Raw genomic sequence first — 25,836 nt, forward strand, 5'->3', positions numbered from 1 at the left:
TTCTAGATGATGGAAACGTCCTGCCTGTCCCAATGTGGTCAGGCAAGTACTGGCTATGTGTGACTACTGGGCACTTCAACTGTGACTAGTGCAACTGAGAGGCTGAATGTTGCTTTTTAGTTCGTTTTAGCTTAAATAACTCAAGGTTTGTAGCAACCACAGGGCTTGAGCCAAGTGTAGGGGACACGTGGTAAAACCTAGGGTCCCTCCTCTAAGAATTTACAGGTGGTGGAAGAGGACGAAGCAGGATAAGTATGGTGCCAGATGGAAAGAACTAGAAAATTCAGAGGTAGTATCATAGAACGGATTACTGTTAGATTACTACAGATGTAACTGGCAGAGTATTTGTCTGTGTACACAAAGCCCCTGGTTCAGCTCTACGTATCATAAAACAGGCCTGGGATGCCTGGGGTTCCAGGATTCCAGGATTCTAGGCCTCAGGAAGTGGAATCAGGATGAGAGAAAGCTTAAGCAACAAACTTAAAGCCAGACTGGGCTACATTAAACCCTTTTAGAGCCGGGCATGGTAGCTCCCAGCATTTGGGAGGCAGAGGCAAGTGGATCTTTGTGAGTTCGAGGCCAGCCTGGTCTACAAGTGAGTCCAGGACAGCCAAGGCTATACAGAGAAACCCTGTCTCAAAAAACCAAAAACACCTTTAAAACACATGTGAGAGGGTCCCAGAACCCTCTCAATGCTTGTTACTGTCCACGTAAGGAAAACGCTGTCTCCACAGGCCACGCCTATTACACGGACACACTGTCAAATGCATGCTAGCTGCCTAAGGCAGAGGGCACTGGACAACGAGGCTGGGCGGAAACTGAACGCACTTTGCCCTGGGTAAATCCAGTTCCCCTTTCTCACCCCCTTTTCTACTTCCCTTTTTTCCTCACAGCCTAAAATCTCAGAGCAAAAGGAAACATGATCCAATACAGTCACAGCCCAGTCACGTGCCCATGCTCACTTTCTGGCACTTCCTCTATGAGTACTTTGAGGACACTGACATTCTCTAGCCCAGTTTCCAAACAGCCCCCTTAAAGTTTCTAGAAAAACAGGTTGCCTGGTCTCCAACTTCAGGCACTCTTGCAAATGCAAGGAACGGGGAAGGGAAATAACAGAGGGAAAGAAGCAGCAGTGGCACCGGTTAGAAACAACCAAGAGAGCACACAGTTGGTTCCTACTCCCAGCCACCCCTCCGCCAATGGCGCTGGATGAAGGCTTTGTACCTTCTGTAGACATAAGGAAGAGAACATAGTGACTTTTTTTTAGATCCTTCTATGCTTCCTCAGTGTAGTAGGCAGCCAATTGTGAGGAGACTAAGCCCACTAGGTTTTACTATCTTTATCATTTGGTTTGTGTGTGTCTGCAGGCTTGTGTATGAGAGGGGGGAAAAGAACCAGGCCAAACGAAAAATATTATTTCCTGCATCCCCCACACTTATTTCACTTCACTCGTTTGTTTTGACTCACTGCGAGGCAGGCTAACCTGCAATGCATCTTGCTGGCCTAGAACTTCCAGCAATGGTCCTGCCTCAGCCTCTCAAGTGCTGCGATTACAGGCATGAGCCTCTATGCCTGGCTTTGCACTAGCTATTTTTAGAAAATGTTTATTTGTATACAGAGATATTTGCATGTGAGAGCAGGCACCCACAGAGGCCAGAGATGTTAGATCCCTTGTAGCCAGAGCTATATAAGGCTGTTAAAAGCGCCTCTGGGTCCTCTGGAAAAACAGTGCGAGCTTTTAACCACTGAGCCACCACCACTCCAGCCTGTTCTTTTTCATTTTAAATCAAATAACACTTTTGTACTCCGACCCACACTGACTCCACTATCTTGGGGTTAAAATAATACAAGAAGAAATCTATTTCCACAAAAAAAAATGACAAAAGAATGATAATTAGAGCCCAAACAATAGACTCACATTGTTATGACAGCTTAACCTAATAATAAAATCTTAAATAGGTTTCATAGATAAAAATTCTCAAGGGACTTACTTAAAATCCCAAATGCTAAAGTGGATATGCTGCCTGACGCCCTTCAACCTAGCAGCCATTAGTCTCTTCTCACTTAGGAAGGAAGGAAGGAAGGAAGGAAGGAAGGAAGGAAGGAAGGAAGGAAGGAACCTACAGAGTACTGTTGCAACTCAGAAGGTTCAGCTCCCGGCTTCAACTATGGGACTCCATGACAGCAGGACTGCAGGGCTGGGAGCATCAACCTTAGAGAGCATATATCAGCGGACGACAGAGAGGCGTAAGGGGTCTTCACAGTGAGAAGACAAGAACCGAAGACCAAGCTTCAGAGTGCTGAGGTCCAACACAGCCATTGCAACCCTCAACACACAGCAGCAACAGGTACCTGCTCAAGATTGAGACTTTCATGGCTACATCACGGAACCCGGAAGTGATAATGAGCCCTGCCCCCTTCCTGAAGATCTATTTATTGACCACCAATGAATGCTGGGGTGAGTGGAGGATGGGGGGTTATACCATTTTCTTTAACGGGAAAACAAGTAGGAGACTAGTTAGAGCAAAGTGTTCAGAGAGAACAGAAGACTGACTCCAGAGCAATGGTGGCTGGATGTAATCACAATGGACTACATGTATTACGAAACTGTTACAGTAATAATTTTGTAAAGAAGAGCCCAGCATGTCCCTCTTACAGTGTGGGCAGAGGTAAAGGATGTCTCACAGGACCTGGGTATTCAGTGCTCGTTCTCATCAGCCATTCGGTGCGAAGGGACAAGAACCAGGAAGGGATCTCATGATGCGTGAAAATCTGCTGCCAGAGCACAATGCAGTCCGCTCAGCGAGGCATTGTTCGCAGGGACCTGGGTGCACCTGCAGTGGGTCTTACAGTACAGAGCCTCTCTTTGTAAGAGGATTTCACCTGCTTGCACCTTTGAAACCAGCAATTTGGAAAGAAAAGGTGTCCCTTAGAGAAACACCTCAAACAAATATCCCAAGGCAGAAACTCAAGAAAGGCTAAACGACACGGAGGGCTATTTACGGCTGACAGACCCGAGTGACAGGCGCCACGCTGGAATGACAGAAGGGTGTGACGCAGCTGGGCTTCATTTTACACTCCCATTGCTTTTTTTTTTTTTTTTTTTGTAAAATAGGATATTGTTATAAGGACATGAGGCATTTCATAAGGTAAAAAATTTTTAAAAAGCTGTAAGAATTTTGAAGGTCAGGACAGTGAGACGGCTCAGAGGAAACAGACCTTGTGACTAAGCCTGAAGACCCGAGCTCCATCCCTGGGGTCCACATACTATAGAAAGAACTGACCCCTGCAAACTGTCCCCTAGCCTTCATACGTGCACCATGGCACGCACGCACCCCAACACATGACGTAAATAAAATATTAAATAAATAATGCAATACATTTTTTAAAAGAATGTTTAAGGTCATAGTAATAATATATTGCTTTCTGCTCCTAGACTGGCCTTTATTTCTACAACTAGCTGCGCTCTCTATCATTTTAAAACTATGCCTCTGAACATAGTTTATAAATGTATCTGATCACAAACTATAACAGCAACTACTGATTAATAAAACGGTCACAGAAGGATTTTCCTAGATGTACATAGTCTTAAAAGGATAGTCACATTATCTTCTACTAACAAGGTAAACTCAAAGCATAGGTAGCCACAGGGGGCAGATTAAACCAAAATCTGATCCTAGAACAGCTCTTATACTCAAAGGAGAAGGTCTACTTCCTAAGGTAAGAAGACAGCTCAGTGGATAAAGTGCTTGCCTGCCTGATGACCAGAGTCACTGTCCCCAGCACCTATGTAAAAGCCAGGTGGTGCAAGCCCACCTGCAGCCCCAGCACTTGCAGGGTGGAGATGGATGATTATGGAGAGTTAGCCTAAACTCGGGGTTCAGTGAAAGGCCCTGCTTATTAAAGAGAAGGAAGAGAGATCAAGGAAGACACCTGATGTCAACTGCTGGCCTCTACACCCATATGCACACATGTTCATACATACGCCCACACGTGTACCCACCTACATGTAAAGACAAATACAAACACCACATACAAAAACAAATGTTCTTTCTATCAAGGGCCTTGCTAGATGTCCTGGTTAATTGTTTGTTTGCTGAGGATATTTTGGTGTTTTGCTTTTGTTTGTCAACTTGACACAAGCTAGAGTCACTCTTGAAGAGGGAACCTCAATTAAAGGAAAACGTCTCTATTGAATTGGCTTGTAGAAAAGTCCGTGAGGCACTTCCTTGATTAGTGGTTGATATGACATGACTAATGACTGTGGATGGTGTTACCTCTGGGCAGGCTGTATAACAAAGTCAAGCTGAGTGAGACATGGAGAGCAAGCCAGTAAGCAGCGCTCCTCCACGGCTTCTGATTCCGTTCCTGCCTCCAGAGCTCCTACCTGAGTTCCTGCCTCAATTTCCCTCTGTATTGAACCTTGACATAGAAGTGTAAGCCAAAGAAACCTTTTCCTCCCTGGGTTCCTTTTGTTTATCATAGCAACAGAAAGCAAACTAAGACACTGGGCCAACAAAAAAAAAAAAAGGCAACAGCATGTATGCGACAAAGTATTGTTCCAGTTTACTGAGCTTGGAAACTACAAAATATTTTACAAAGAGAATATCTCTATTGTTAGGAAATGCACTAATATACTGAAGGGTAAAAGTCCACGAAACAACTTGGGAAATTTAATTTGCCTATTAGGTACATGTGTATATACATGTGACGTGTGTTATATATGTCATTAACTATAACAAGGGAACCTATGTAAAACCAGCATTTGGCATCAGAAGCAAAGAATAACTGATGATGAGTACGAGGTTAAGCTGGATGTGGTGGCACATGTGTGTAATTCTAGCACCAGGGAGCCTGACGCAGAAGGATAAGGAGTTCAAAGGCAGCCTGGGCTTTGAAAGACACTGTCTCAAAAACAACAGCAGCAGGAGGCGCAAGATCAGCTTGGGCCCAGGAGTACAGGGATTCTTGACTCTCACCTCGCAACTTCTCTTAACTTAGAATTATGTGCAGATAGGAAGCTTTTAAGATGTTTTTACTAGGAAGGCAGAGGGGTGGTGGTGGTGCCGCTTTTCCAGACACCAGGTTTCCAGAGGATTGCCTTAATAGGGTCTACAGAGGCTGTCAGCCAGACATGTCCAACCAACAGCCCAAGGGTCACAGGCATCCCGGGACAGCTATGAAGACGGCCCATTATACTCACGGTGACAAACTCAGGCTGCACTGTCAGAAAGCTGGACAGTGTACCAAGCAGAGAGCGGCCATAGCATCCCACTGGCCAGCCTCCCAAGTCAGAAAGGCAAGCAAGAAAAGTTGGGTTTTAATGCTTTCATCAACTTCCTGTAATATTTTCTTTATACAAAGCTTAGAGGAAATGTGGATTACTAACAAATATAGGGAAAAGAGGACAAAAATCCTACCACACTGGGAGCATTCTTCACTCTGGCATCATTCCTCTCAGCCTCTGAAGGCTTAAAAGAGCCGGGACTGTTATAAACTATGTAGTCTGTCTGTCCCTTTTACCTAATGTAAACATCTCTTTGGGTGGATCAAAACATTCCATTATGCATGAACACTTCACCATTTACCTAGTTACGTCCCTACACAAGGCTAAGTTAAATGGCTATGTGGTTAGGCCAGTCTAAGCATTGCATACCTCTCATCCCAACACCAAAGAGGTTGACACCAGAGAATCACAAGTTCAAGGCCCGCCTGGCTACAGAGTCAGATCCTGTTTAAAGCTAACCTCCTCTCCCCACAAAAGAGCGTTTATGTTTCACTATGTTTACTTTATATATATATTTTTTAAAAATCTGTTTATGCCTCTGTGATAGAGTCCCAAAAATAGAATCCTAGACCAAACAGTATAAGCAGTTTGAATATTGCATAGAAAGGCAATAGGAAGGTGAGCACACACCTTTATGTGGAAACGGGAAAGGAAACATCTGATGCCATTTCCAGAGCCAGCCTTCACTCAGGAGAGGAAGTTACAACCACAGCGGGGGAACAAAATAGCTGCCTTCAAGTCAAAGGGAGCTCAGAGACACATAAGTACTGTAAGCTATTTTTGTCCTTAAAAGAGAAAAGACCAAAATATTCCAGCCTTTATCAGCACACAGAGACTAGTCTAAGGGAGGGACAGAGGGCGTGTGGTGCATAAGGGGTGTGTATATATGAAAACATAGACAGAAAAAGCAAGGCTCACATCTCAACCTTGCAGCCCGGCCAACTTGGAGCTCTTTAGATTTACATTTCCCCCAGTGCTGTGGCATAGAAGAAGGACAGGGCGTGTGGGCTGGCCAGACAGTTCTGTGTGTTAAAAAGCTAATGCTACACAAGCCTCAGTTTGATCCCTGGAGCCCACAGAAGAAGGAAAGGCCTGATTCCCAAAAGTTGTCCTCCGACCTCCACATGTGTGCCATAGATAGCATGTGGTCTCACACACACACACACACACATACACACACACACACACACCATAGCCCCCACATACAAATAATATGTTTTTTTTTAACAGAAAAAAAAAAAGGGCTCCGGTAGTAAAAGATGTGTCGCCTAGTGCCAGGTGTCCTAAACAATCAGCCCCTTGTTTGGGGCAAAACTTCTCTGAATTAAATTCCTTCATTCGCTGAATGACACAGTTAGACATAAGGTCCCTCAAAGTGACTTTCAGGATCTCTGGTTCTGCAGCCTTTCCCAGTTTCAGTAGTACCAGGGAGGGAAGTTTCCGGAAGGAGGCGATTGCCTCTGAATGCATTACTTGTAGGAGATGGCAGAACCCTTTCCTAGAGCACACTAGATTTAGAGGCACTCGGGGGAAGGAAAGGGACTGCGCACACACCACAGACTTCCCGCTCCTTTAGAACCCAGGAGTCGGGCTGAGAGCTCGACACGCGTGGAGGAGACAGAAACAGCAGCTCACCATGGCCGTTACAGTAGTAGATCCACTTCTCCCGGTTCTGGGTTGGAGTCAAGGATTTCTTCAGCCCCGCCTTTTCCACAATGGCACTGGGGTCCTGCCGGGGCCCCTTCTTGAGAGTCCTGGAGCTCTTGCGGATGCTGCACACCACTATCAGCACCAGCACCAGCAGGAGGAAGAGCACAATCATCCAAGGCAGATGATCGTTGATGTCGAAATGCTTGTGTGGGTTCTGTCTGGGATGGCCCCTCTTGGGGGCCCTGATGGCTGTGCTAGACTTCTCGCCGCTGGCCTCCATGGACGGGGGCAGCAGCTTCAGGATGTGTCTGTGGTGAGGGCCTTGCTGGTGGGTAACTTGTGGTGGGTCTGGGAGGGTCTTGTTCACGCCTTCCTTCCCCCTTGTGGAGCTCGTGTTATCAGGAACTGTCCCTTCCTGGATGCCACTTGGTACCTTTGGTCTAACAGAGGCAGTAGAGTTGGGTTCTGTTGAGTTCACGCCTAGAAAAAAGAGTAAGGTGGGGGAAGAGCTTTTCCATATTTGGACATCTACACATCCTGTCCTGTCCCTTGTCATCTCCAAATGAGGGTCGATAATCAAAGAGGAGATGACCGTTGGATCTTAAGACCAACTATTATGTTGCATATTTTCATAAAGGTCTTAATAAGCATCTTTATATAAAAGATAAACATCTGAATAATTAAACTCAGTTTCTGTACCCGGAACATGGGCATCTTCAGGAAATCAATATTTGAGCTCTCATGGGCGCCCCTACACAGTTTCCCTTGGATGTCAAGTTCCAAGTGGACAAGAGTGCATCTGCCTCTAGTCAACGCTCCATCAGCGTGATTACACAGAGAACCTGTTTCCATTAACCTCCTTTGCTCATTCTCCTCCTCCCTCGCCTTTAGTTTATTTCATGACTCACTGGTGAAACAGAGCCTGTGACTAAGATAAAGAAGAGAGCTCAGGACCAAGTCCAACCCTGTACAACAACAGGCCGCTAAATAAAGTAAGGCTGGACTCTCCTGGCCCCTAGCAGCTGTAGCCATGATTATACAGGGTTGGGCCTAGCTTTGTGGACTTCTTTCTGAAACGTTCCTGCAGTTAGTGCTCATGAAAGGGTGTGAGGGATGGCAACTGAGAGACTCTGGGGACAGAACCTGGCCTGCGTCAGCCCCTGGAGCTCTTTAACCCTTTTTTTTTCTTTTTTTTTTTTTTTCATTTTAAAATGGCAGGCATGAGAAAGAGTTGTCTGCCATTGAAGGCTAAACAGTGTCTAGTGTGCTGGGGCCACAATTTAAGTTGGCTATCATCTCCTGGAAGCTAAATGCAATGAAAAAGGACTTGGCAAAATCTGAACTTCCGCCTAAGTGTTGACTGGAATGCTAGGCAAACAGGGTTACCAGACAGAGGACATGACCGCTGGAAAACAACATTAAGTCTTTTTTTCCCCCCAGATGTGAGGGGGCTGGTCACCTTTACGCAGATTTAAATGTGCTTGTTTTCTGAAGTTTCTAACTTCCCTTCTTATCTTTTTGCCCTACCTTCCCTTGCTGTCTCCTGCCTTTGTCTAGCCAGGATTAACTCCATGCTGCATACCTTTTTAGCCTGACAGAAACCTTAAACGTTTAAAATTACTCACTCACTCAGGCAAGTTTCAGGCTGAGAGCTGAAGGGGTTACGTGATTTAGATAAGGTCACACACTGTCCCTATTTCTCTCCGCGTAACCTAGTTTTTAGATATCTGTTGTCTCCTAATAGAAACCTTCTGAGTTTAAATATTTCTATTAAGTCCAAAGAAGCCAAATTTAATTAGCCACAAAAAATGAAGGCTCTCTCCTCCAAGGGACGATTTTAGATTTAGTCAAGTGGAGAAAGCATCTTTGGTTATAAGCCTACTGTCCTGGGCTCAAAGGCTTCCTCGAGCGAGTAATTCATGAGGTTAGGTTACCTTGGGGCTCATAAGTGGAGGAAGGGACATCGTGGGACTCCATGTGCCCAGGGTGAGAAAAGATAGTTGTTCCAGGGGAAGGTGAGGTTGTGCTGGAGAAAGACACGTGTGTGCCACAGACGTTGTCTGTCTCCTTGGTCCCTGGCTTGACCACCACCAGGTTCTGACCCAGACAGTCTGTGTGGGCTTTGCATTTCATCACACTGGAAGGCACATCAGAGAAAGTACCCCGAGCACACTGCTTACACCGTACGTTCTCATTCTCTGTCCCTTTCTTCCGCACACCCCAGCCCACAGGGCACACCGTATGGGGAGCGCAGGTGCCGTTAGACTGATACATTCCAGGTGGGCAAGTGCATTCTCGGTCAGTCAAGGCAGCACAAGGTAATCTCTCAATCATCGGCCACGGGCATGGCTGACTACAGTCATGGCATCTCTCTATGCCGTTCTCGTGCCTGGTAAAGGTCCCCGCGGGGCATCTGCTGCAGACTCGCAGGCTTGTGTTGGTACAGTGCTCAGAGACATAGGTTCCTGCCGGACACTTGTCACAGGTCAGCACCTGCCCAGTGGTCCGGTCGACATGGTGGTATGTGCCCGTGAGACTTGGAGTCTTTTGTTCTGGCTGAGCTGTGGTGGTGCTGAGGAATCCAAGCTGGAAGAAATAAGAGAGGCTGTCAGATAGGTACAGAGGAGAGCAAAGTACTAGCAATGACAACAATACTGTCGTCGTCGTCGTCATCATCATCATCATCATCATCATCGCTGTTCAAGATCTGGTGGTACCACATCAGCTTGACATCAGGAACAGGGAAGGGTCTGTTGAAGTTCTCAGTTCTACAACCCCTGAATGCCTGGTGATAAACTTTTTTTTTAAACCAACAGGCATACTTTTGACATTCTTGGTATGGACATTATACTATAGAGCCGATGCTTTTAGAATCAGACCCTACTTGGCCATTTTCTGAAGGCCACAGCCAATAGATGCCTACTCCTGCAGACACTCACCGAGGGAATCTATGCATTGAGCTGGGTCCAGCAAGAACAACTCAGTGGCCATGTCATGCATAAAATAAAAACTCTGCCCAGCAGGCCAGAGTGACACCAGCTTCAAATAAAAACTTGGGGGACCTGTCAGGCATCGTGGTGCATGCCTGCAATCCCAGCACTTGGGAGGCAGGGGGCAGGCGGATCTGAGTTTGAGGGCAGCCTGGTTTACATAGTGAGTTCCAGGACAGCCATGGCTACACAGGGAAACCTTGCCTAGAACAACCTCAACACCTTAGGAGGCTGTAAGTCCTGAGAGGCTGAGAAAGAAGGTGGAAAGTAGCAGGGAGCGAAGGCTTGAGTGACAGCTTTTCTGAGGCCATGGAAATGGACAGGTCCTAACAATTCTTGCCATCCTCCGTGAGATGGAGAAGTTTATTAAAACATTTTTTTAAAAAATTTAAAAATGTCTGCCTCAAGCTACAAGCCACGGCACAAATTCCTTCGAGGTTTACGGCTACAAGGGTAGCTGAAAGAACAAAGCAAGAACTTTTGCTAAGTGAGCCAGGAGTTTCTGTCTTCGAAGCATCTTAAAACGTAACCCAGGTCTACTCCTTCCCAACCCCCATGGTTGAGTGAAGTCGGGCTACTTCCTTGTCTCTCACCCACTCTGAGTGTTCCTCCTACTGCTTACGATATACTTGGTGTCTCTTTAGTCTGAGCCTGAAAGGGGGGGCAGAAGTGGCCAGGGGTGGATTGTGGCTGATCTTCCCGTTGAGAAACTTAGTTTAATATTAGAAATTGAGAAAAGAAGAGAGCCTGCGACTTGGTGATAAGTTCTGTGCCTTTTCCTTTCGCTTCCTTTTCCTGCTCCTCCTGCTTGCACAAGGAGCCCCAGACACCCTCTTCTGTGGCCGCAGATGCACTGGGTGGAGGAAACCATCTGCCCAATAGAACCCAAGCACAAGATTAGTGCCGTGCCTCCTCTCTTCCACCTCAGGCTGGGACGTGTGCACCCTGGGGAGACACACAAAGCTCTAGGAAGCTGGAACCTCAACACCAGCCTCCTCCACCCAGGCCTCAGATTTGTGGAGCCACCCTGAGTGCGCATGTGGCTGACCGCCTACCAGCCCAGGCGAAGATTCAGACTTGCACTCTGAGCCTAAGACGAGGATAGTAGGTACTGAGCCAGTTCTCTGATGTCTGACTTGTTAGGGTACAAAAACATTGTACGTAGACAAACAGCAGTGTACAAAACCCACCACCCCCAACCCCACGTGCCCTGCGCTCTATACCACACTTTTGCTCTTTGGACTTCCTGATTTCTTGGGGTGAAAGGAGGTTGTTAAGTTGTTAGCTCATTTCGTAGATATTTTTGTTTTGAGATAGGGTCCTACTTTATAACCCAGGCTGGCCTCAAACATGTGGCAATTCTGACTCAGACTCTCCAGTTTCTGGGATTACAGTTTGAACCATCAAGGTGAGCTATTTAGTTGTTCCCCCAACCCCTCCACCGCTCCCCCACTCCCCCACTCCAATATGCAGCTCAATCTGATGTGAAACTTGAAATCCTCTTGCAATGGCTAGGATTACAGGTATGCCCAACCGTGCCTGGCTGATTTATCAGCTCTTAAGAGACTATTAAACTGACCTATAAATTAAATCCTGCTGCAGTCAGCAATTCTATCTCCTCCAAACAGACTAAGGAGAGTGTGAATCAACTGCGCTTGCTGAAGTGGAAGGGGAAAGAAAGCAATGGGACAGCAGCAGTTCACCGCGCAGTGAACTGGACGCAGATCACAGGGCCGCCTCTTGGCCAAGGAGCAACGGGAGGCAGGCTCCAGGCCCTCGCTTCTGCCTCAAACAGAGCAGCTCTGCTGTGCAAAGCCTAATCAGGCTTCCGAGTGGAGGTCTGATTAAAGCAGAGCTTATTACTCAAGCAAGGCCTACAGGGGCCTCTAAAGTCTCTTCTGACTCCAGAGTTGATGCCAATCCCAGTTTGCTTTAGAAACGACAAACAAACAAAACAAACCCAAAAGCATGGAAAAGCATCCCATGGGTTACCTTTTCCTCCCAGAGACCTCAATGGAGGAGACAGAGGGCACCTAAGAAAAGCTGTTCGCCTAAGGCCTTTCAGTCAACTAAGGAGTCCCTCTCTGAACTAGAGCTTTTCTACCAAGTGTGGAGGCGCTTGCCTATAGCTCCAGCACTCGGGGGTTGAGGGGAGAGAAACACAGGACCCAGACCAGTCTGGGTTACTTAAAGAGCCTTGGTCCCTAACAAAACATTATCCCCTTGGGATGGCACATGCTTGTAGAGCTAACACATGAGAGGCTGAGGTAAGAGGACCAGGAGGTCAAGGCTATCCTAGACTACAAGACAAGTGTTAGATTAGCTTGAGCGACCAGAGAGCATGTCTATAAATAAATGATGATTGATAGATAGATAATAGATAGATAGATAGATAGATAGATAGATAATAGATAGATGGTAGATATAGATAGATGATAGAGCATGCAACACACACACACACACACACACACACACACACACACACACACACACACACACACCTCTAACCCCATGCCTCTGGGCAGAGATGAGATGGATCAAGTGGAAGACAATATATAATATAAAGATAAGGTCCCTGCACAATAGAAAAAGATGATATAGTAAAAGCTAACAATGGGGGGGGGGGGGAAACAAAAAATCAAACCAAATCAAACCAACCAACCAGCAAATTACTGGAAGAGTGAGGCAAGGTCATTGACAGGTGTAAGATAGACCCTTGATCCCCCTCCCCCTCCCCCCACCCCCTCATGTGTGTATAGGCATGTACTGACATGTACTGACACATACGGACATGTATAAGATTGGAAGGGTCGAACGCAGTCTCAGGCCTCGAACACGGCACTAAAATTGCCTGGGAGGAGTAGGGAGGTGGCTCAGTAATTAAAGCATTTGCCACACAACAGGAAAGCAGTTCAGATCCCTGGAACCCATGTAAACAGCAAGAGGGTACAGTGTTCTGCTTGTAATTCCAGCACAGAAGTCATGGATGCCTAGAGCAAACTGGCTGGAAAGACTGGCCCCATCAGTGAGCTCTGGGTTTGACTGAGAGTCCCTGCCTCGCTGAATATGAAGATTCCCAACATCAACCACAGGCGCGCGCACGCGCGCGCGCGCGCACACACACACACACACACACACACACACACACAATGGAAAAAGAAAAAAAATGAATACTACTTGGGATGATTTTTGAAAATATCTTCGCATACCCCATCTTATCTCTGAGGTCCTTGTGAGTTTACAATGGGGTGAGGAACTTACTTTGCTGGGCTGTGGTTTTTCATTCCTTTAAGCTCTCTAAGTGCTCTTGACTTCCAACTAAGTTTTGAGCCCCTAGCACTGAACCAGGAATCCTCTGGCTTCTAATCTTTGATCCTGAGCTGCATTTTTGGACACTGCCAATCCCCACTATCAGAGTCACCGCCTCCATCTCTACCTAGCCTGGCATTTTTAATTACCTTAAGAGCGTTCCCCGTTAGCATTTTACCACCCCAAATAAACATCTTTGTAATCATCCTGCAGATTTGGAACTACAGATTCTCCGTGCAAATCGATTCATCTCGTCGCTGTAGACCTCAGCGGCCACCTTCCCCGGGGGCCCTTCACTGAGCATTTGCACAGAACACATAGACACTTGAGTCAGCCTCTCCCTTCTCTTACTTAGGTTTGGCTTTATGTGTGTAAAGGGGGAAAAGCCAGCCATGCTGGTCTGTGAGTTCCTTTTGACTAACGTCTGTTACTGTATCTCTGAGGTGCCTCACTCTAACAACTAAACCTCCTTCAACACACTGAGTACGTGCTAGCGAGCTGGCTCAACTGTTGAAGGCCCACAGCCAACAGAAGGGGCGCGTCTCACTTCGGAGGGTCTTCCTACCAAGGCTGTGTTGACCGCTTTCTTGTGAAGAGGTCAGTGTACATTTTTCTATCTTGCATAACTCCTTCTTCCCCTCCATATCCCCCCACCCAGCTCCTCTTTTCTTTTTTCCTCAATCCAAGCAGCAGGCACAAGCACACTGCTGCTCAGCCTTTTGAAATCCAAAATGCACTCAATACCCTGAAGCCACTCCAATCTCTCACCCATAGCAATATAAAACATGTATACAAACATGTGTACATAAACATGCATGTGTACATACATGCACCCATGGGTGGATCAGTCTAGAGGCAAAGGAAGAATTGGACAAAGACTCTCGAAAACAGGAGGCATAGTCTTACCCGACCTGTCTCAAAGTCAACAGGATCTTGGTTTGCTCACTGATGAAATTAACAGGTTGGACTGGGTAGTACGCAATAACTCTAACCTTCTGTGTGCTGTGATTTTGTCAGGTCCCACCATCCTTTATGTAGCTGCTAGAACTCTTCCTAGACACCCAGATGCCAGGCAGATGAGCAAGCGGCCCATCACATTTCCTGTTTCTGTCCATCGTATCAGCACCTAATTACACAGTGTCTCGTAATGTTGATTGGCAGCCTCGTAAGTGTATATACTTATCGTCCCTTAATGGTTACAAGCAGCTCGAGGCCAGGGACCGCCACATAGACTACATTTCCTCAACTTGCTCAGCCACCTAATGAAGACGAGAAAGATAATAAGCAAAGCATCCTTCAAGCCAGAGGCCAGCAAAGGAAATCCAACATAGGAAATCCAACGTGCCCCAATGGTTCTTAAAAACAAGCTTCCTAGGATCCAGACACCAACAGAGGCAGCACTCATAACTACTTTCATGCTGCTGTGGAAAAGCTGCAAAGCTACCACATAGACCATTCTGCCCGGAAACCTCAGTGACCTACTGTTATCATCTGGTCCTTTATAGACAAAATCTGCCAACTCCCAGCACGAGCATCCAGAGAAATACAAACAATCCAGAGACCAGAAGCTCACCAACCCCCCCCCTCGGGCCTCCCCCATGAGCTTCTTGGTAAGCACCCAGTTCTCTCTCTCTCTCTCTTCGTACGCCCCCTCGAACTCAATGCTCAATCTGATCCAGTCACACCCAGCTCCAAACTCTCACTGCCCACCTGACATCCGGTGAAAAGCAAAATCATCCAGAGAGAAAAGCCTTCCTCCTGGATGCCAGCCCAGCCTCCCATCCCCAGCTGAAAAGCCCTCCTCTGTTCCTCCGTTTCCCTCTAAGGCTGTCATCGTTTTTCTACTTACATATTTATCTACTTGTCTGTCTTCCCTGGAACCTGCAGGGCAGGACAGCACGGGGACTCAGCGCCCGTTCATTGGACCACACAACCTCATTTCCCCCTCGTGAAGAGATGGGGTGGGTTGGTGTGGCCCACTGACACCCTCCAAATTCTCAAGGACCCAGTTCCTGGACTACCTGCAAGGACTTGTTGACTAAGAGGATGAATGTGAAGACCACAAGTAATCAGAATTAGTAAGTTAAAGGGTGGTGTTGAAGGGCTCGCTGGCAGTCAGAAACTCCCCAGAACTTCCACCAGGGTGCCATAATATTAACTGAAAATCTAAATAAAGTGTCCTGGTTCCGTTCAGCGTGAAAGCAAAAAGCTCATTCACCTCCAAAGACCCTGAAGACATTCCTCTCTCTTAACAGAACTACAGTTGCCTTGTAAGAGTGGGTTTCTTCATGAGAGTCAAGATAAAAAGCTAATGTGCTAAAGGGTTCAGATATTCCCCTCTCGTTAAAAAGAAAGAAAATTCCAGCTTTGTGCTTACGATTAGAAGCAGCATAAGAAGCTCAGATTCTCAGTGTGTAAAACTGAAGTTGTTTTGAAAATTCCATTTATCCAAGAACCAGCTCGCCTCACAACAATGGATACATGAGGTAAGTATCAGCACACTGTCCCAAACTGCATATTCAGTAAAAAACAGTGCAAGTGCTTATTTGCTTATTAAGTGATTAAAAGCTTTTTAAAAAGAAAACAAATGCCAAGTGGAAAGCAGTAGTTGGTTACACGACTCCCTGCGAGACTTCCAGAGTCTTGTTGCTCATCCTGGTGTCCTGCTACACACCTATGATGTGTCACCTGCATTTTACAGCACAGAGATGGGCCTGGCAGAAGACGAGAAGTGCCCGGATGTGTGAATACACGAAAGAATGTTGACATCGACTTGTTCTTTACCAATTCCCCTCCTGTGCCCGCATCCTTCAAACAAGCAAGAGATCCCTTGTAGTTCAAGGGTTACAATAGGTCTCTCTCTCTCTCTCTGTGTGTGTGTGTGTGTGTGTGTGTGTGTGTGTGGTGTGTGCATATGTGTGAACAGAAGCACATGCCCATGGGGAGGCTGGAGCAGGGTGTAGAGTGTCCTGCTCCATTGCTCTCCACTTGGCTGCCTTGAGACAGGGTCTCTCATTGAACCTGGAGCTTCCCATTTCATCTACACTGAGGGTCAGCAAGTCCCAGCAATCCTCCTGTCTCCAGCCTCCAACAAGGTTGGAGTTACAGGTGCACAGAAGGCCACACCCAGGGTTTTACCTGAGTGCTAAGGATTCAAACTCAGACCTTCACGCTTGCACAGACAGCATCTTGCCCACGGAGCCATCTCCCCTCCCCCAGACTCATGTCTCTGTCATTCCCTATCAGGTTCTCATAAGCATTTCAAAGTGAAAAGAGCAAATGCAAGGCAGAGGCAGACATGCTTTTCCTTATTGAGAAGCAAGCAAAGTGCTCTGAAGTTTCCAATGCTGTGTGTGTGTGTGTGTGTGTGTGTGTGTGTGTGTGTGTGTGTGTATCTAGTCAGATGTCAAAGAGTAACAGCCATGGAAAGCTGGTCAGCCCTTAGAGTTGTTGACCATTTTATCTGGGGCATCAGTCTCAATTTATGATATAAACACACTGGATGGCTAGAATTCCCCAGATTTAAGGTGGGGTGGGGGAGGGGTGCATAAAAAGGAACCGTTCAAGGATAAAGTTTCCACAAACCGCAGACAGAATATTTCCAGTTATGTTATATAAACACGGTTGCCTCTCTTATTTCCTACTGCCCTCTCTGATAAGAAGGAAAAAGAAAGCATAAAGGAAGGAAGAAAGGAAGGGAGGGAGGGATGGAGAGAGGGAGGGAGGGCTGAGCAGTCTCCTATTGCCAAAGCACAAGAAGCAGGGACTGTTTTTAAAGCTGGTGACTATAAAGAATGCCAAAGCCAGAATGTGCTGACTGTAGGAACAGAAGGAAGCAAGCTCCGGGGACATCGGAGAGGAAAAAAACAAGGAAGATTTTGCCCAGGAGCTGTTTTCTCTGGAACCTGCAATGCAGGAGAGAGAGTATACATACAGCCCTCAGTCACTGGACCACAGAACTGTCTCCCTCTACTACAGTAGCTATCTCTCTGTCCTAGGCTGACTGAGAGATGCCAATAGGGCGCCCGATGGACAATGAATGAAGTAGTCTCACATAGAAGACAGTAGGAGATGGGAGGAAGCTACTTCATGCTGACTGGGCATGTCTGGAAGAGCATATAGACTCAGCCAAAAACCACTTTTCCAGCCAAAGCAGCAGCTGAGGTTTCAAAGTATAAGGAAAACCCGTTTGAGTCTAGACTGTGCCACCTGCCCTTCCAGGTATGAGCTGAGTGTGATGCTGTGATAATAAAAAACATAGATTTGCTCTCTTTGCCTGGTTCCCATCACAAAGTGGGAAACCTCAAAACACATGTGTTAGGGTCTTCTTTATGTTAATGAGATGTCAGGGGCTGAAGGCTCGAAGACAGCTTGACCAAGATGGAGACCAGAGGTCAGAGCGCACAAGGCTTTTATAGACAGCTTGGCACTTGCAGCTACATCCTAATCTCTGGGGTGGGGGGAGGGGCTGAGGGTTCAGTTCATCACCACTGGCTAATGATGTCGTCAAGCATGCCTACGTAACGTCACCAACATGAAACCCTGAAAGGACAGGCCCAGAGAACCCACAGCTAGCTGAACAGGTGCAAACACCTGGAGGGTGGTGTGTGCAGAGTGGGCACCGCAGCTGCACAACGCTTCTGGTCTGGCTGCCTTATGCAGGCCTTCCTCTGTGTTCTTTGTTTAATCCCCTTTGTATAGAGGGGATTCAGAAAGTGTTTGCCCTGAGATATGTGAGGCGACGCTTACAAGTTCACTGAACCCCGGAGGGGCACGGGAACTCTCACGTATAGTCAGACAACACGGAGCACAGATGACAACCTTGACTGTTGATGTTTCGAGTCAGGATCCATCTTACGGAGCCAAGTCTTTCAGCCTGTAGCATTAGATGCTGTCTTCAAGCAAATAGCATCTGTTAGCATCAGCTAGGGACTCTGCTTTCTGGTCTGCAAGCAGGCAAATCACCTTATCCTGGAAGTGGCTCAACTTCCGAGCCTCCACCTCCCCAGTTGTAAAATGGACACGGCAGTAATAACTGTTATTCAAAGTTCTTTTGATAATTAGTGGTTCATACAAAAAGACCATAGAGAGCATGCCTGACGTGGCCATTGCTGCATGAATGTTAGTTTGGTAAATTATCACCCTACTAATTTATTATCTTACTATACTTTATGATGATTTCCTTGAGATCATCTCAATTATATCTCCTGAGATACATAATAAATAATTGAGGGGGTTTTTTTCTTTATATTATTTGTATATTACTTGTGCTGGAATTAAATCAAGGTCGTGTATGTGCTAGGCAGGTTACATGTCCAGGCCCCAAATCCTAGATCTTAAAAAGGTGTAAACCAATAAATAAATAAATAAATAAATAAATAAATGTGTAAATCAACACCAGAAATGCCTCACACTTGTAGTTCTAGCACTCAGGGGACAAAAAGCCCAAGGGACATCGTAAGTTCAAGCCCAGCTTGAGGTACATAGTGAGTTCAAGGCCAGCTTGGTATACATGTAAGCAAGGTCAGACACCGATCCACACAAAATTGGCTCAAAACAAACAAATAAAACAAAAACAGTCAGCTAGGCACTTGCCTATGTACATGGTGGTACGCCTATTTACATGGTGGTATGCCTATTCACATGGTGGTACGCCTATTCACATGGTGGTTCATGCCTATGATCCAAGAAGTTAGGATGTAAAGGCAGGAGGATCACAAATCCAAGCCAACTGAATTCCTATCCAGGCTGATTTGCATAGAGAGATTCTTTCTCAAAAACCAAAACTTTGCTTATTTAATTTAATAAAATATTATAATCCTGAAACATACTTCCCTCAACACAAAACACACTATAGTGGTTTGTTTTTAAGGCAGACATCAGGATAAAGACAAGAAAAACAAAAATCAAATACTTGAGGTTCGGGGATGTTGCTCAGCTGGTAGTGCTTGCTGGCACACACAAATGCCCGAGTTCCACCACCAGCACATACTGTAATCCCAGCACTCAAAACGGACGCAGCTTAATGGCTAACTTATTCTGGAAATAAGTTAGTTAATTAATTAAAATGAAATAAATCTTGTTTCATAACAAACAAAACAAAAATACACAAAAGAGAAGAATTTACAATTCATAACTTCACTCTGGATGCCCATAGCGTAATTAAGTAAGGGTTTTTCAGAGTGAGCTTCCACAATTTGGTCTCACAGAATATTAATGCCCTGGTCTAGAAACAGGCTGGACCCCACCACCTCCTGTTTTTTACATAGCTCATAGGCTAACAACAGCTTTATATTCTGAAAAGCGTGGAGGTAAGAAAATGAAAAAAAAATGAAACATGAAAATGAAAAAAATGAAACAAAAAAGAAAGCTATGTGAAGTTTAAATTTCAGAACTTACAAATAAAGTTTTATTGAAACACAGCCAGGCTTATTCTTTGAGGCATCATCTGGCGATGCTATGTCTGCACAAAGGCAGAATTAAGTCGTTACTACATATATAAAAATACTGCCCAGCACTTTACAGAGTTTACTGATCTCCTAGAGTTCAGAAAACACTCCTTATGTCTTCTCCTGACAGACACAATTATTATATCAGCCTATGACCTATTCCAGGAGACTCCGTTGAAGAACAGCCTGAAATGGCAAAAATTGTCTGTGCCCAGCACTCCTCTGTGTGTTTACCCACAAAATCTTTCACACACATACAGTGTGCATAGATATCCTTCAGCACACACTGAAGGGGATTCTCACCAGGAATAGGACATCAACATCCAGAAACATCAGCAAGCACAACGGTCAGACAATAACATTATAAAATTCAAAGTCATCGGGATTCCTTACACTACCTGTGAAAGGATTAATTCCTAAGAAAATGGGCAAAAAAACCATGACAGCAAAAAGGCTATTCCCAGACCCAGAAAGGAAAGGGGTTAACAACACAAGCCTAGTTTTTCATGTTATGATAGTAGTATTAAAAATAGAATATAGTGCTAGTGAAATGGATCAGTGGGCAAAGGGGCTTCACACTGAGTCTGACAGGTGGGGAGTTATATCCCCGAGACCCACAGACTTCCTAAGTTGTCTCTGACCTCCACGCATGCACTGTGACACAGAGATGCCCACACACACCATACGAAGACATAAATGTAATCAGGAAAAAAAAAAGAGAGAGAATAAAACAAAACAATGTCAAGTGTGCCTAATAAGAACTTACAACCAGAAAGATAAATAGAATTAATAAAAATAGGACTAGCTTAACTACTACTCAATAGCGAAACATGAGCCGTTAAAAGACAAGCATCATGCAGCTAAGTTTATTATGTCCCTAAAAATGAGTAAAATGTCACCGAGACGACCAAAAGCCCTTACATATATATATATGAATTAAAAAGAGGAGGAGTAATTTGAAATAATGAAGTCCAGTGCTGGCTGGCAGGTTCATGGGCTAGAAAGCACATTTATAGGTGGCTGGTGGCATTCCGAATTGATTGTCTTCCTAAAAAACAATCTGGCAACCTTCAGCGAACGCCATAAAACCACTCATTCGTTTCCGGTGACCTAGCAATGGCACTCTGAGGAAGGCACCCGGGGGGGAGACAAACTGAAGGGGGGCAGAGTGTTGGCGTATACAGGGATGTGCAAATGCTGTAGGAGGAATGACGGCAGGCCCAAGCACGGGATGACAGTTGCGACGTCTCAGCACACTTCGTACCTGCAGAGCATCGGCTATTTTTAAGTGGCAAGATGTTCGTCATAGACACCTCAAACTTACTCAACAAACGTCTGAGCCTTGGGGTTCCCATGCCATGCCCAAGCCTGTCATTCCCACCATAGACTTCCATTTAGGAACCTAGGACACCACTGGCCCCCCTCCCATCTGACGGGCAAACTCTGGAAAATTCTAAGGCTGTCAAGTTCGCCACTAACTACCCTAGGACCATGATAGCCACCCTGTGAAAACATCCGGCCTCCTGCTTCCTGGAGTCCTCTCTCTAACCCCTCCCCCACCTGCCCGGCTTCCAGAGGAACCTGAAAACAGAGAGTCTAAGTTCCATCATCGGAGGCATGAGAAAACACGCATTTTTCTTACTGTCTGTGGCCTGACGACACCAACAACTGCACTCAAGGCAGGGGGGTGGGGTGGGGTGGGAGACTAGACAAGGTTGAGCAAGAAAGGGGGTGCAGGAGGAGCCTGGGGAGAGGTGATAGAACCAAAACACACTGAATGAAATTCTCCGGGAATTAAGTAAAGCTTCCCCCCTCCCCCAATGTTTGCAGGCCAAAGAGATGCTCAGTGGCTAAAAGCACTTGCTGCCCTTATAGAGGACTGGGATTTGGCTCCCAGTACCATATAGATGCCTCAAAATTGCCAGTAACTTGCTTTCCTGAGGATGTGATGCCCTTTCTGGACTCTGAGGTCTCGCTCCCTCTCTCCTTCCCTTCTCTCTCTCTCTCTCTCTCTCTCTCTCTCTCTCTCTCTCTCTCTCTCTCTCTCTGACCTCCACTACATGGTTTCTGGATTGGTTTCTTGGCTGTCCTGGATTCATGTTGTAGACCAGGCTGGTCTCGAACTCAGAAACCTGCTGGCCTCTCCCTTGAGTGCTGGGATTAAAGACGTGGGGCACCATACCTAGCTTCTCTCTCTCAAGTAAGCAATGTTTCAGCTGGGCTCTGTGGTGCATGGCTGTGATCCCAGCCCTCGGGGCAGACAGAGGCAGGCAGATCTCTGTGAGTTCGAGGCTAACCTGCAGCCATGGCTACCAAGAGAAAGCCCGTCCCGGGGAAAAAATTTCAAGCCATGTTGCTACACAGCTTCTCATGCACCGAGTGATGCCTTCACACCTTCAAGGGTCCCCACGTGAAATGACCGGCTGCCTGTTCCCATGGAGCGTCCACTGCCCCTTTTCACAGAGCCCCAGCCATAGTGGCCGGAAATCACAGGACTCCATCCTACGCTTGGGCTTTTCCACATACCATTCCCTTCTGCTGAAATCCTGTCCCTTCTGCTTTTCGGCGATAATCATGAAACTTCACCATTCCCATGAGCTCCAAGGGGTGGCCAGGGATAACCTCTTACTTCTACCACGCCCACAGTGTAATCCCACCTGGTACTTAATCGGTGTTCCTTATGTTTCAGAAAATGAGTGAAAAACACAAATAGACCTCTATAAGAGAAAGGAAAATAACTACGGAAAGAAAAGTGGGACATAATAAGCGCAAACACACTAGTTAGGCTGTTCTGAGAACCTGTCACCTTTGCCTGCAAGCTTCCTCATGCCTCACTCTCCTGCCTCTGCCATCCTTTGCGGGGCAGAGCCAGCCCTGTCTACAGTGAAATTAGTCAGTGGTCTTGTCTCAAATGTTCTTGGGAGACAAGATTCCAATCTCTTTTCCGGGACTAATAGTCAAGTAATTTCCTCGCAGCTTTTGTCTTACTCTGGTCTACGAAGTCTAGAAACAGTCTACAAACAGATGTATTTCAAAGCTCGTTAAATTAGCACAGTTCTCAACCCTCTTTGGAGACAGTGCTCTGCGCGGTAGATGGAGACCAATAAAGAGACCTACAACTGGTCAATGGACAGAGACTGGGAGACTGTGCAGTGCTCAGCTCTAAATGGGATGTCTGTATCACACCTCCTCCCCACAAGGGTCCGGGATATCAGGGAAGACGGGAGGAGAAAAAAACTGTATGATCCAAAAAGATCATATGACTATGGTGAAACAGTGTTTGCTAGAAATGCCAGGCCATTGCACACATGAATTCAGGGGTTGGGGCAGCACATACAAGGCCTGTACCAAAGACCAAGCCAAACCAAAGCTTGCGTGGGCAGGAGAGGGAGCCACAAAGTCCCATGCTTAGGTGGGGTGCCATTGGGAATTGATGACTGCTTGGGGAGGGGGACCCTATTTTCTCCATGGATGGGGCTCCTGGCAGGCAGTCCGTGCCCCAGGCAGTCCTACCCTCGTGAACATGTGGGTAGCACTACATGAGACTCAGTGGGTTCAGAAAAAGAGCACATAAAATTAGGAGGGAAAAATGATGGCAGGAGTTGGGAGAAGTTGGAAGGGGAAGGAACAGATTATATGCATGTATGAAGTTTTTTTTTTCTAACAGATTGCTTATGAAGGTGCCTCCAGTAACTGTGGCAACCTACATGTCACTTTCACAGCATACATGAACCACTCAAATCATCAAGTTAAATCCATTTCCCAGAGAACTGAAATGGTACAGGCGATTAACTTATCCTATACAAATAATTGGGTTGGCAGCAAAGAAGATCCTAACAGGTCCGCGGATGCTCAGAAGAAGTGAAAAGAAACTACAAGGCAAAGCAGAACCCACACCGCACTGTTACTCACTAAGCAAATATTTTTCAAAGTGACCCAGGCTGCAGGAGAGCAACACACCCATCCTCTATTCATAACATCTCAATTTGCAGGAGCGTCTTTCCACCTCAAGCATGGCACCATGGTCCGTCAGAGTCACACCATAGGAAAATGCTCACCCATGTCGCCACACACTCCCCTTTCAACACCATGGCAAACCATCCAGCGCCACCATGAAACTCAGAAAATAAAAAGAGTATGCTCAACTCTTGGGTAAAACCATTCTGTCTGGAGGAAACAAATGTATGGTAAATTGATGGGAACCATTCCGCACCCACTACTTGGCAGGAAGAGCTAAGTGTATGAAACTGACATAGATTTTATTCCTCTCTCCAGGGCCTAACAATGGGCAGAAGAGTTAAAAAAAAAAATTTATCAAACCTCCTTCTGGGATCTGTAAAACGGGATTTGTAAGATGTATGCCGTACTGCTTTACAGAAGACATCCAATGCAGTGGTTAAGTACTCAATAAATGAGAGCCGTTTATAGAATATATAAATTAATACATATGATTTGTATCATATATGAATTAAACAAAATCTCAATAGCAATGGTCACCAGCCATTTGCTTAGCCCTCCTCTGAAGACTGCTAGCACAGGAGCTCTACTGATGTCACAGCTGCTCTCTTCTGAGTCCAGGGAACATAGACACCCTCCGTGTCCTCTTCTAAATACAGTAAGCAAGTGTTCCTCCCCTCAACCCCAACAGAATTTGCAACCAGTGCCAAGCAACAGAGTCACCACGTGATTCTGGTTGCAGAAGAACAAATGGAAAATTACATAGACCTTAGATAATTAGCCTTGCTATGATTCGGGTAGTCGTGTGCTTCTCCATTCCTCTCATTTGTTTTAATCCACAGAAGAGTCATGCATGGTCTTCACATATTCTGAAGAGAAGACGAAAGGGCATGGTGCAGTATCCTGCCACCTCACCCAGGTCCTGCTGCATCCCACACCTTCCCCAGAGCCCTCTGAGCACAACCTTCCCAACACTACAGACACATCATCTCCAAAGCCAGCACACTGACGCCATGCCAGGACACGCATGGCACCAACCCCAGCACTCTTCATGGACCATGGGTGATGACTGTGAATCTGCCTTCAATCAACAGCATGATGGTCGGTCCCTCTCTCCATCAGCAGAGGACCCACCCATACTTCTGGACCTCTGCCAGCCTCCTCCAGGTTAATAACCATTGCCCAACCAGGTGGCAGCATTCAGGCCAATTTAAGATCCTGTTGATTTTTAGGTATTTGACAAATATAAACACTGGAGAATGCTGGTGTTTATTCACGGTCTCAGCCCTATTCCTAAAGAACACGAGCCCGGCGGCCGCTAATACAATAGTAATGCCCAGCCTTTTGCTGACAATGGAGATTGAAAACCGAAACCCAGCTGCTCCTACTAACGGCTTCAGTTGTCACTCTGTCCATCAAATATACCTGCATCCCACGGTCCAAACAGATTTGACTCCAAATGACCACTGGACACCCACCAAAGCTCTGAGATAAATCTGGGCTCCTCTTGTCACAGAGAAGAAGCACCTGAGTTTGCCAAGAAGTTGCTGGTGGTGACCTGGCTTTACTGCAATTTGCCAGGCCTGTGTGGGGAAAGGAAGCCAGCAGAGTATTAGCGCTTTCTGGAAAATGGGCAGAGCTGTTTATGCAAGGAAAAGTCACTCAATTCATCCTCAGCCCCTGAATAGTCTGATGATGTGTCTCACCATTTCCCGTCACCAAAAGAAAAAAATAATAATGATGATCTTTACTTAAGCCAATTATAGTTTACATGCTGGCTGAGTAAACACAAAACCAATTTGCAACTTTTCTACCAAGCTTCCCAAGAGGTTCTGCCTCTCCTCAAGATGGAGTCAAGTGCAAAGTCAAGGTGTGATGCCTCCAAATTCCAACCTCCAATAAAGAGAAGACACCAGCTGGGTGCGGTGGCGCACGTCTGTAATTCCAGCACTCTGGGATGCAGAGGCAAGTGGATCTCTGTGAGTTCGAGGCCAGCAGGGTCTACAAAGTGAGTCCAGGACAGCCAGGATTACACAAAGAAACTGTCTCAAAAAACCAAGAGAGAGAGAGAGAGTGTGTGAGGATACCAGCCACTCACCAGACTCACCCAGAAGCTAAACCTACCCCTGACCACTGACTGGGGAAGGCAGCAACCTGCAAACTACCCCCTCCCCAAACTTGTGGCCTCCACCAT

The 25,836-nt window shown here is 46.3% G+C and overlaps 1 protein-coding gene across 1 annotated transcript in view; it reads right to left on the bottom strand.

Moving 5' to 3' along the window:
* TNFRSF21 (TNF receptor superfamily member 21) overlaps positions 1-25,836 on the bottom strand; it is a 77,169-nt gene that overhangs the window by 45,754 nt on the left and 5,579 nt on the right. Inside the window, exons 2-3 of the mRNA XM_084753312.1 lie at positions 8,872-9,523; positions 6,923-7,417 (exon numbers count right to left, since the gene is read on the bottom strand). Coding sequence (XP_084609438.1) covers positions 6,923-7,417; positions 8,872-9,523 — 1,147 coding nt within the window. The remainder of the gene's footprint in view (positions 1-6,922; positions 7,418-8,871; positions 9,524-25,836) is intronic.

Source organism: Acomys minous (genome assembly GCF_964271855.1).
Source record: "Acomys minous genome assembly, chromosome: 13".
NCBI lineage: Eukaryota > Metazoa > Chordata > Mammalia > Rodentia > Muridae > Acomys > Acomys minous.